General features: G+C 36.6%; 1 protein-coding gene across 2 annotated transcripts in view; it reads left to right on the top strand.

The window, feature by feature from the left end:
* Nucleotides 1-12018, top strand: part of pam (peptidylglycine alpha-amidating monooxygenase) — a 49614-nt gene that overhangs the window by 23283 nt on the left and 14313 nt on the right. For both annotated transcript variants that reach the window (XM_019360967.2, XM_013267791.3), the window contains exons 7-20: nt 277-368; nt 624-707; nt 2506-2554; nt 2758-2825; nt 3556-3636; nt 3725-3801; nt 5590-5693; nt 6484-6677; nt 6886-6942; nt 8115-8244; nt 10240-10356; nt 10488-10560; nt 10788-10998; nt 11406-11609. In XM_019360967.2, coding sequence (XP_019216512.1) covers nt 277-368; nt 624-707; nt 2506-2554; nt 2758-2825; nt 3556-3636; nt 3725-3801; nt 5590-5693; nt 6484-6677; nt 6886-6942; nt 8115-8244; nt 10240-10356; nt 10488-10560; nt 10788-10998; nt 11406-11609 — 1541 coding nt within the window. The remainder of the gene's footprint in view (nt 1-276; nt 369-623; nt 708-2505; nt 2555-2757; nt 2826-3555; nt 3637-3724; nt 3802-5589; nt 5694-6483; nt 6678-6885; nt 6943-8114; nt 8245-10239; nt 10357-10487; nt 10561-10787; nt 10999-11405; nt 11610-12018) is intronic.

Genomic DNA, 12018 nt, shown 5'->3' with positions numbered 1-12018 from the left:
CAATAGAATTGCTCAATGACAAATGGTCAACCTGTCCTTGACTTAGTCTTGCTATTGAGTTCTTAATGACAAATACTCATGTACTGTAATATTTGTAATATTATTTGCTTGTGCGTTTGTCTTTCGTTATGTAAATGCCTCTATATGCTTGCTCCACAGCAAATGGCTAAACTGGAGATAGTTGTTTGTTTTGTTCTGTAACTGCCTTTGGGATTCACTGTTTTGTGGTCATTCATAAAGAGAAAGTGGTGCTTATTATGCTGTTTCTACAATAAGGGACTGTGGCAGTGTGCAAGGCACTTGTGAGGATGAACCAGCAATTATGTATGCCTGGGCTCGAAATGCACCACCTACCAAATTACCTAAAGGTACGTCGCTCACAGGGTTGGTTAACAATTACTTAGATTAGTTAATAAATATGACTTTTTCTGTATTGAACTGCTGCATTAAAATAGGGTGGAGTTTTATTTTTTGACATTTATGTTAAAAGAAGAATCTGTAGGTTTTATGTATATTGTTATGTAATGTATGCTACTCATTTTTTTTCCCCTCTTCTTCTTTTACTGTTTATATTCATGATGTCTTATGTCCATTGTTAACCACTATTCTCTGTATTTTATCAGATGTTGGCTTCAAAGTTGGAAGAAGTTCAGGAATGTCCTACTTTGTACTGCAGATTCATTACGGAGATATTAGTGCTTTCAAAGGTTAGTCCTTTTGAAACATAAATATAATATAATAAAAAAAAAATTATGTGCTCAAATTAAGCAGCTCAAATTAAAGCAGCAGTAATTCAGTAAAAAACTGGAAAGATCCAAAGAGTTTGAAAAGTAATTTTAAATACTACACTAAGACCATTCACCACTGAAATAAAATGTTGCAATCTTTTATATCAAGTGCAATGACTTCTTCTAGTGTAGCAAGTATATATTATTTCTGATATTTATAACATTAGTTTTCTGTTGTTTTTCAACCAAACACACAGTTGTAGGTTCTCTGCATTGAACTTTGTAGTGAATCTCTCAAACCTAAATACAGTATTGTTCAAAAGTCTTGAGTCACCAGTGATTTCTTAATATTTTGCTAGGAAATGGGAAGTAGGTGCACAAAACACTGTTTTGTGCTGCCTGTCTGCTGACGGCCTGCTTCAGCTTCACTCTACATGGATGCCTTTACCTTTCTGCACGCCTTCCTGTCTGAAGAACTATAAAGAACTATAGTTAAATGAATATCTACTATATTACCCAAAATGATTTATCAGTAGTGGGCAATGACAGTAGGTGCAGGATTTTTTTTTTAGAACCATTCCTTTAGCAAAGGAAGCAAGGAAAGACTTCACTACACATAACACTTCATTACTGGCAAATTGTACATAAATTATCACAACTAAAAATATTATTCTGCACAAAAATGTTCCTCATGGATTAACATTTCTCCTCAACATGTTTAGGACTGAGCTTAAACATTTCATACTTTGTTTAATTTACAGTAAATGCATCAGATTGTATAAAATCTGTCCTGAGAGGACCACATATCTTTTGGGAAAAAAGCAGCTGTTAAGATCTTGGAAAAACAGATTTTAAAAAAGTATTAAAATATATAGTTTATAAAGTGTTTATATCTACAAGAGACAAAGCAAAACTGTTGGTTAAATGATGTGCATTCGGTCAACCAAGTGATTTCTCAGAGATGCTATTCTTAAAGTTTTAGCTGAGCTTCCACTTGCCAGTTTTATTAAACTGGATTTGACACCTTCTCTTCTTTATGAAGGCTTTCCTTGCTAACTTGCTAAAGGAGTTATTACAAACTACAGTCCATCTTCTCTATATCACACAAGTTGTATCTAACTTAGGTACCACCTAAACTTGGTAAAAATGTGTCAACTTTCTTGAACACTGGCCTTCACCTAATAGCCTCTGGCCTTCTAGCCTGGGCTGATCAATTTGAGCTAATCAAGCAAGCCAAGAAAACTGCTGTTCTGTGTCCCTTGTTCGTTGACTTCAATGGGCCAATATTATTCATTATTAATATTAATAATATCGTCCCATTGATATTATTAATATTAGCTATTTATTGATCCCTCTGTATCAACATTTATAGCAACCAATAAATAAAAATGTATAAAGTAAAGAAAAGATGGGTGAAATATCCCCCAACCATGTTATGAGTGTTGATTTTGCATATTTGTCCACCAGATGGTGCACTGCAATTTGCCAGTTGCAACACCTGTGTTTGAAATGCCAGCAGTTTGAAACACAGCAGCTGATATGAGCAGAGTAGTGCAGCGCATGAATGAGTAAATAAAGAACTTCACATAATGAATGTTTGTTTATGTTTTGTGTTGGAAAGAAAAAGAAATTGTCCGATACATTAGAAGATCAGATTTTTAAAACACCAAATATCAGTATCTTCTCCAAAATCTACATTGGTCGGGCTCTGATCATTTATGTTAGTGTCAGCTTAACTGTATAAATATCATAGTCCCCTCTTATTTGCTTGTTGCAGATCACCATAAAGATTGCTCAGGACTTACTTTAAGAATGACTTCTAGGCCGTAAGTAATGAGTTAAATAAATGAACTTTTCAGTTAATGATGAAACAAAATAAATTAGAAGACGTTTTAACAGTTGTTTCTTTAAGACTGCTTCTGGTTGAGAACATCAAAGAATATAAACATCAATAACCTGAAAATAAACATTTCCTTCCAATCCACTAACTTTTTTTTTGTTTTTGTTCTTCTGTTGGACTTCTAAAAAGGCAGCCATTCATTGCTGGCATATATTTGCTCATGTCTGTGGACACAGTTATCCTTCCAGGAAAAAGAGGTATGTTATAAGTCTTTTGACACAGCACAGTCCAACCTGCAGTAAATCATGTGTTTGTGTGTGACAAAGTCACTTTTACGGGTTTATGTACTTTGTCATATAACAAAACTAACTTGGATAGCTTCTTTATTTGTAAGTAACAAATTGAATAGGTTGATTTTGTTCATCTGGATGTAGCGTTTTTTAATGAGAGAAATGTTTCGTCACTCATCCAAGTGACTTCTTCAGCCTCAGCTGACTGCAGGTTTTCCCGACCTTATAAACAGTACATTGCACATTTTTTTCTGTGATTGCAGCCATTCCCTAACTCTCTGTGAATGGTACTCATGGCCTTTGATCTGTGGTCTATGATCAGTTGTTGTTGATCAAATGGTCATGAGAACTTTCACAGCCCATTGTTTATTTAGTGGCCTGGTTTCAGTTATTGTGCAATATACTGTTTATAAGGTTGGGGAAACCTGCAGTCAGCTGAAACTAAAGAGGTCACTTGGATGAGTGACGAAACGTTTTTCCCTTTGAATATGCTATGTCCAGATGAACAGAATCAACCTTTTGGAATTTACTTACCTGGATGATTGAGCATGCATCAAGACAAATTGAATAAATAATTAAAAGTAAAGCCAGCTGTTTCAGTCTGCTCACAAATGCTTGATAGAATGCATGAATGGATAAGTCAGAAGAAAAGTGAAAAGTGATGCCTGTCCTGACTTGCTTTGCTTTCCTGTGTTAGTTACAGATGCAGATGTCGCATGCGATTATACTTCATATCCAATCTACCCATTTGCCTTCAGGACCCACACACACCGCCTTGGTGAGAAAAAACAAAGAAGTTTCTATCTTTTTCAGATAATTTTTTTTATCAGTATGAGTGTTAGTATGAATTAGTCTGTTTTTCACAGGTAAAGTGGTCAGTGGCTACAGAATCCGAGATGGGAAGTGGACCCTGATTGGGAGACAATCCCCTCAGCTACCACAGGTAGGTCATCAAATCCAAGGCCCATTTTTGGGAACCACACAGTACTGTGCTTGAGCAAACTCTCATTTCTTTATATACTGCTCAAAAAATATGTTTTTAAATCATGGTTTGCTTGGGGATCAAATACATTAAATAAATTGAAGGAACACTTTTAAAGTATAGTATCAAGTCAATTAAACTTCTGGGATACTGATACGGGCAGTTAAATATCAGAAAGGTTGTTAATCAATTTCAGCTGGTTGATGTTGGTGAAAAGAACAATGGGCACACAAAAGAGGGGCAAGAATGAGACAAGCCCCAAAACGGCAATGGTTTTCCAGGTGGAGGACACTGACATTTTTTCCATCCTCATCTTTCCTGACTGTCACAACTAATATGGTATTAGTTGTCACAACTAATACAGTGTCACAACTAATATAGTATTAGTTGTGACACTATATATATACTTTATATCCAGGTGATACTTAGACCTTAAAAAACGTTGCACAGGTAGTCCAGTTCCTCTAGGATGGCCCGTTCATATGTGCCATTTGCAAAGGTTTGCAGTGTTTCTCAGCTTATTCTCAAGAGCATGAAGGAGAAAGGCAATTACTTTAGGAGAGCTGGGGAGTACAAGTTCCTTACCCAATTATAACTGGTATGTGTTCCTTTGTACAAGAAGGAACAGTATGAGCATTGCCAGATCCCTACAAAAAGATCTCCCACAGGGCATTGGTGTGAATGTCTATGACCGGAAAATCAAAAATAGACTTCATGAGGATAGCCTAAGGGCTTGACATCCTCTAGTGGGGAGGAATCCAGTTGGCATTTGCCATACAATACCAGTTTTAGCATGTCCACCACCAGCACCATATGCTTTTCGATATTGAGAGCAGCACATTCGACAGAAGTGAAAGGGTCTGGAGAAGCCTTCCCATAGTGCATTGTGGTGCCAAATGCTTCCTAAGTAAGCAACTCACAGGAACCCAGCCATCCACATAATGTACTGTAAAAGAAAACATGATTCACCAGACCTGGCCACCTTCTTCCATTGCTCTGTGTTACAGTTCTGATGCTTTACAACGCCCATTGTTTGTGCTTTAGAGGTGCACAGGGTTCAGCATGGGAACCCTGACTGGTCTGCACTGTGTATTCTGATACATTTCTATCAGAACCAGCAGTAACCTTTTTGGCAATTTCAGCCACATGCGCTCATCTGTTGGCTCAAACCACACAGACCAATCTTTGCTCCCTATGTGCATCAGTGATGCACATGGAGTGACACACTTGGCTGCCCATGACCTTGTTGCTGGTCCACCAGTTATCTTTCCTTGAACCACTTCTGATAGATACTGACCACTGCAGAATACACCACAATAACTGCAGTTTTGGAGCTACTCTGATCCAATCATGTGCACATCACAGTTTGGCCTTTCAAATCCTTAAGCTCAGCCATTTTTCCTGCTTCTAACACATTAAGTTTAAGGACAAAATGTTCACTCATTAACAGAAGCTATGATGAAGAGATTAATCTGTTACGTCTAGACACAACTCTAGTGTCTAGGCACACCAATTTAAATTTAATTTAAATTTAAAATTGGTGTACTTACAGTACACCAATTTTAAATACCTCAACAAACAACTAAAAAATTGCCCTAGGTACAAAGACTGCAAAAAACCTAATGTAAAAGCAGGCCCTCTCTTTCTTTCTCTTTAACGCTCTCTCTCTTTCTTGCTCACATTGTCTGTTTCTTTTCAAGTACAGTTTAGTTTTCTCTTTGCTCACCACTGACTGATTTTTCTCTTTAGGCTTTCTATCCTGCTAACAAGCAGGTGAATGTGAAATATGGTGATACCCTTGCTGCCAGATGTGTGTTCACTGGTGAGGGCAAAACCTCAAAAACTTACATTGGGTGAGTTCTTCAACCTAATGCAACCTCAGTGAAAAAGTATAAGACTTATATCCATTTACTGTTTTTCTCAATATGGTATGCACTGAAGGCATAAAGAAACCAAGCCATAAGTTTCCAAGCATTAAGATATAAAAAAGCACTGTGCTAAAATTGTATTGATCTTAATTTTAAAAAAATGTCTCATACCAAAGTCTGCCCTGCCTGTCCACATAAGAATGTATCTAGAATGTGGGTTTTGTGTATGTGCCTGGCCCGTAAGGCCAGCTAGTAATTGCACTTGCCTTATTGAAATGAATGAAGGCCCAGTAATGCTAATTTCTTAACATGGACTAAAGCTCTTAAGATGCAACCATCTTATTTCTTTCACATATTAGTTTTGATTTCATCTGACATTTACAAATTGTAAGATGATTAAAAAAGTCTAGTAATTCTAAGTGCCCTGCTATGTCCTGCCTCTTGCGCAATGTTAGCTGGGATAGGCTCGAGCCGGCCTGTGACCCTGATAAGGATGCTGTATTTCTTGTGCTGGTAGTTGATATTAATAAATTGTGTCCAACTGTGACAGTTACGCATTTAAAATAAATATGCTAGTCCTCAATTGTCAGTGATTATTACTCATTTATAGAGGGATAGCTGCTAAAAATATAATACTCTATGTTGAGAAGTTTGTAGAGAACGTCTTAATGTTACACTTACAACATAAAACTATTTACACAAACATTATTTGTCTGTTTGCATATACTAACTAGGTGAGAAATTAATACCAGGTATCTGTCTTTTTTTAATACAGCGGTACATCTGATGATGAAATGTGCAACTTCTATATAATGTATTACATGGACAGCAGACATGCTATCCCTTACATGAACTGCATGGAGATGGGTTCTGAAGAGCTGTTCCAACATATTCCCACTGAGGCAAATGTACCCATTAAAGTCAGTCCAAGCCATATGAATTCTGTGATGCATCTGGGACAATCCACAGGTTCAGCGACATCAAATATTGTTCATACTAACCATCTCTAATCCAAATTGTTAACTTAGCATTTATTGTTCTTTGTAGTATAAAATCTATGCTAATTTAAGGTATTTAGTCATTTTTCACAATTCTTTCCATCTGTGGTCCATTGTCTTTTTAAAATTTATTGCATAACTACCATATTTAACAATGTGGTTTTTTTCCCCCCATAAAGATGATCATGACCACGCAGTTCTCCTGGATACAAACAAACCAGAAACTGTGGATCAGGGTAAGTTCTAACACACTCTCTCTCTCTCTCTCTCTCCCTCTCTCTCTCTCTCCACACACACACACACACACACACACACACACACACACAAATACTGTAAGAATATGAAGCTTTTTGTATTATTGTAGGGTCTTTACCTTACTATATAAAGCACCTTGAGGCAACTATTGTTGTGATTTGTAACTATATAAATAAAATTGAATTTAAAAAATTGAATTGAATTAAAGCTAAGGATAACAATGTAATAACAATATAATGGTGTTTAAATTAGAAGGTGTAGTGTAAGCACTAGTTCTAGTGCAGTCTGCATTCAAGCATGTGTACGTTTCTTATACCTTGAAAAAAGCATTACAAGCCCAATGCGCAGTCACGTATATAAATTTGAAGTATGTGAATATGCATGTATCTTTTTTTGTTGCCTACATTGTAGAGGGTGACTTTGCCTTTAAACACGAAAACAAGTACAGTCAGGGGTTAAAGTAGGATTTAGCAGGCGGGGGAATCCTGAAATCAGTTGTAATGGCTCATTATGGGGAAAAAAATCACAACTCACAATAATTTTTATTGAGAGCTCCAGTAGATTTTCTTAGTGTACAGGCTGTGATCAACTGACCTGCTGCTCTTTGTAGATTTACACACCTGAATTCAACCAGATGTCAGCTGATGTTTCATAAGTTGTTGGCTGATTTACTGCTTATACTAACATTTTACTGGATGGCCTCTGTGCACGAATCAAACAGTGTTATTTACTTTAAAGCTATCACAGTACAGCAAATAACACAGTCTGCCTCAATTTGTTTAGCATTACATTTCACAATATGAAAAAACATATGCCATGTGTACGAACCCAATATCTGATTTAAAAACATGAAATCAGAAATTTTAAGAACATTAAAAAAGTAAAAGTAAAACATCAAGAAAAAAAACTACTCAAGTACAAATGAAAATTCTACTTACGTAAAGTAACGAAGCATTTCTACTTTGTTACTTGCCATCTCTGTCTGCCACCATAAACATTTATTTATGATTCAGTGGTACTACTAGGGTAGTACCACTGAATCATAATTAACTGCAAATGAAAATGATTGACTGATTAACTAATGGGTTTGTGTGTGTGTGTGTGTGTGTGTGTCTGTGTGTATGTGTGTGTGTGTGTTTGTTTTTTGTTATAGACTACCATTTTGAGCAAGTTTCAGCTTGGCCACAGAGTTCACTTCAGCTAGGACAGGTGTCAGGACTTGCTCTTGACTCAGATTCTAACTTGGTCATTTTCCACAGAGGTGACCACCACTGGGGAGCAGAGTAAGTTTGTTTCACTTATGTTATAACCATTCTTCTCTTAAAAGGCTTTTTCAACCAAAAGAACACCAAAAAAAACCCTCTCAGCAATGTCGTGTACTCTCAGTCTAATGTAATGCCTTCACCTTACTGGCAAAGAACACAGATCTAGTATTAGCAGTTCAATTTTTATTAAATGTATAACAAAAAATCCAAATAAGTTTTAGTTTTGATGATTCAAAAAATTACTATTATATTTAAGAAAAGCATTTAGTGCCTCCTCAGACAGCAACCCTTTTCAGTCTAATAGGATGTCAGTTACCAGTCATGTCTAAGAAATGAAGAATAGGAGGATGGGAAGCTGAAAAAGTGATTTTTACCAATAGATTGTAGGATGAAAGGATGAGTATGAGATAACACAAAATGTTCCCTCTAATTTTTCATGTGTCTGAGCGAACACACAAACTCCCTGGACCACTGTGAGCAACAGCAGACGTGTGCACTGTGGTCACGCCAATTACAGCATTTACATTTATGTTAGACTACTTTTAATTGTTCCACTTACAATTAAAATTTAAAAAAATCTTGTTCATGACCTGTGTAGTATGTTAACACTATTGGAAGTAAAAATAGAACTCCAATTTTGAAAACACACCTTTTTTTTTTTTTTTTTTTTTGTTATATAAAGCTCTGGCTTGTATTATGAGTATGAGTCTGGGAGAGAGTCCTGTAACTCTCTGTCTGCAAAATACAATATATAATGACCAATGTTGGGCAATTAATTATATAGTTACTTCTTCAAAAAAGTAACTGAGTTTTGCAAACAACAAAGTTTTTTCCAACTGTTTACCTAAAAACTATTAAAACTATTTACAGAACAAGCCGGTGTTCTGCATCAAATTTGATGCCACACAAATTATTTGTGCCACTCCAAAAAATAATTTCTGTCCGCTATGAGATAAAGGAGAACAACAGCCTGATACCTGCCTGACAACAGGAGATGTATCACTCCTGTAACACCTGTAACATTCAGCAGTCGCCTCATTGTTCTGACACACACAACAAAACTACTGACTACACTACAACTAACTACACAAGATTTGCGCTAAACGTGGCAAATCTCTTACATCTCAAACCACCGCCGTTACTCCTAAAACTTCCCACCGTTTCTTAACAACTAAATGCCATGTTATCATATCATTTTTTGATTGGTCGACATGGTACATTTTTCGACCAATAGGAAAGGGTGGGGGTTCTTTTTGGTTTTCCTCACAGGCGAAGAGTGCTTTCGAGCGTTTTCCTTATAAAACGCCGTTTTTACCGTTTCTTTCCGCAGTAAATATAAACAACGATAGTATTCAGGAAGAAAACCAAACATTGCATATAATTTTATCATAACTCTGGTTTTACGTGGCCTATCAACACAATTTAAAAACTGGTATAAAGTCCACACTTTTTCCGTCAATTGTTACGTCTGCCCTGCTCACATCTCCAATGGTTGTACACTTTGTCGTTAACTCCACATCAGCCACGCCGCTTTGCTAGCTAAAACATCGGTGTCGGACGCGGTCATAGCCTGCGAACGACGTTGATTAGCTGCGTTTATACGAATGTGAATCGCATTATTGGCTGGACTATGGGATAAAGTGGCATCGTTCTAATCCCATACGGGAGCAGCCAGTCACTTACTGACTAACACTCCAAAACAGAATTGTTAAAGTTTTAATTTTAATTTCAATTCAGGTTAGATTTTTTTTTTGTGCGCAACGCAGATATTCTGTGCGCAGAGACCTTGCCAGCAGTGCGCAATTGCGCACGCGCGCAGCTTAGAGGGAACATTGTGCATAACAGAAGTCAGCTCTAATCACTTTTTTTGTATAATGTGACATGGATGACAATTTAGTTATTAAACGAAAATACTTTTTTTTGCATTTGACGTCGAGAAAAATCCCCACACATTGTTCTTATAAAAATGCAAAAAAACATTCATGTTTTTTTTCTTTGTCTTTTGTTTTCCAGCTCTTTTAACAATCAGGCAAGATACCAGCAGAGGTCCCTAGGACCAATTCAGCAGTCTGCCATTTTAGTTGTGGATCCATCCAAGGGCAGTATCTTGAAGGCTTCTGGCAGAAACATGTAAGTGATACAATGCTTTAGTGTTTTTGTTGTTGTTGTTGTTTTGTGTGTGTGAATTAGAGTGCTGACAACCAGGCATCTCAAACACAGTCATAACTGTCTTATAATGATGCATTTCTCTGATGTTGCAGGTTTTTTTTGCCTCATGGAATAACAACAGACAAAGAGAATAATTACTGGGTGACTGATGTGGCTCTTCATCAGGTAAGCTGATGTTTTTGTAAGGTGCATTCTCAATGAGTGTGTATAGATTGCACTTCATATTTGCCAATAAATTAAAAAATTAAGACATTTTGAAATTGTTTATTACCTATAAGAATAAGGTTTGATGATTACATATTTAAATCAGATGTTATATCAATTAACTTAGTTTAAATGACCACAAATACAAAAGGGAAAATTTAAGATGCTTCACTTTGTATACTCATCAGGTGTTAAAAGTTAGCAGTGATGGCAAAGACAGAACCTTGATGGCATTAGGAGAGGCCTTTATACCAGGAAGTGACAACAACCATTTCTGCCAGCCCACTGATGTGGCAGTTGACACTGAAAGTGGGAACATTTTTGTCTCTGATGGTTACTGTAATGCCAGGATAATAAAGTTCTCTGCTGATGGCAAATACCTGTCTGAGTGGGGTGCAGGTATCTCACCAGCGCCACACACACACACACACACACACACACACACACACACACACACACACACACACACAAACATTGCAAAGCTTGGATATTAGCCTATTTGCTACGATGCTTAAACTGTAAGAGTAGTAAGAAGTATCAGACACTAAGGTGACATTAACATCTCATAAAATATAATTTCTTTATTATTCTGCCACACAAGTTTTTGTGGGGATTATAATTAGTTTTACTTGTGTTAGCTGTACGTGTATCAATTTTAAATCCAAAGCTGTATTTGCAAACATTGCTTTTTTTTTTTTTATGAAACTAACGCAACTAGATCCAGAAGGTTAAGAGATTACTGCTACCATAGTGTCTCCAGACACAATTTACATTATTTTAACCTTGTCCTATCTTTTGGACTATAGGCTCATCAGACAGGAGAAGGCGAATACCTTTTCAGATTCCCCACAGCCTGGTGTTACTTCCTGACAAAAAGGAAATTTGTGTGGCAGACCGAGAGAATGGACGCATCCAGTGCTTTATAGCAGAAACTGGAGAGTTTGTCAAGGAAATTAAGAAAGATGAATTTGGAGGGGAAGTGTTTGCGGTCTCCTACAGCCCTACCGGGGGTAAGTTTACTAACTGAATACTCAGTAGAAGTCAGTAGTCGTATTGTTTCCTCTTAAGCTTGTTTTCTTGCTGCTTACTGCAGTAAGCTATTGTAACATATATTTTTTGTGTATATCTCCTGCAGTTTTTTTACTTTTCAGTCTAAGTGGTGTCCTCAGTATTTTTGTAATGTTAAGCAATGCTCATCCTTTGTTCCTTTGTTGTGTTAGGTCACAATGACATCCTCTAGCAAAAATATGTAGATCCAGTGTTTACAAGCTTTATGCATACTCGTAACTAATATCCAAGATGCATTCATTTTAAGAGTTCTTTTTATTTATTTTATTACTCAAGAACTCTCTTTCTGCTTTACATATATACATGCTTAACAATTTGTGTGTGTGTGTGTGTATTTGTGTGTTTCTTCTG

The sequence above is a fragment of the Oreochromis niloticus genome, linkage group LG7, assembly GCF_001858045.2.
Source record: "Oreochromis niloticus isolate F11D_XX linkage group LG7, O_niloticus_UMD_NMBU, whole genome shotgun sequence".
In the NCBI taxonomy this organism is placed as follows: domain Eukaryota; kingdom Metazoa; phylum Chordata; class Actinopteri; order Cichliformes; family Cichlidae; genus Oreochromis; species Oreochromis niloticus.
This window is presented reverse-complemented; position numbering and strand designations above follow the sequence as displayed.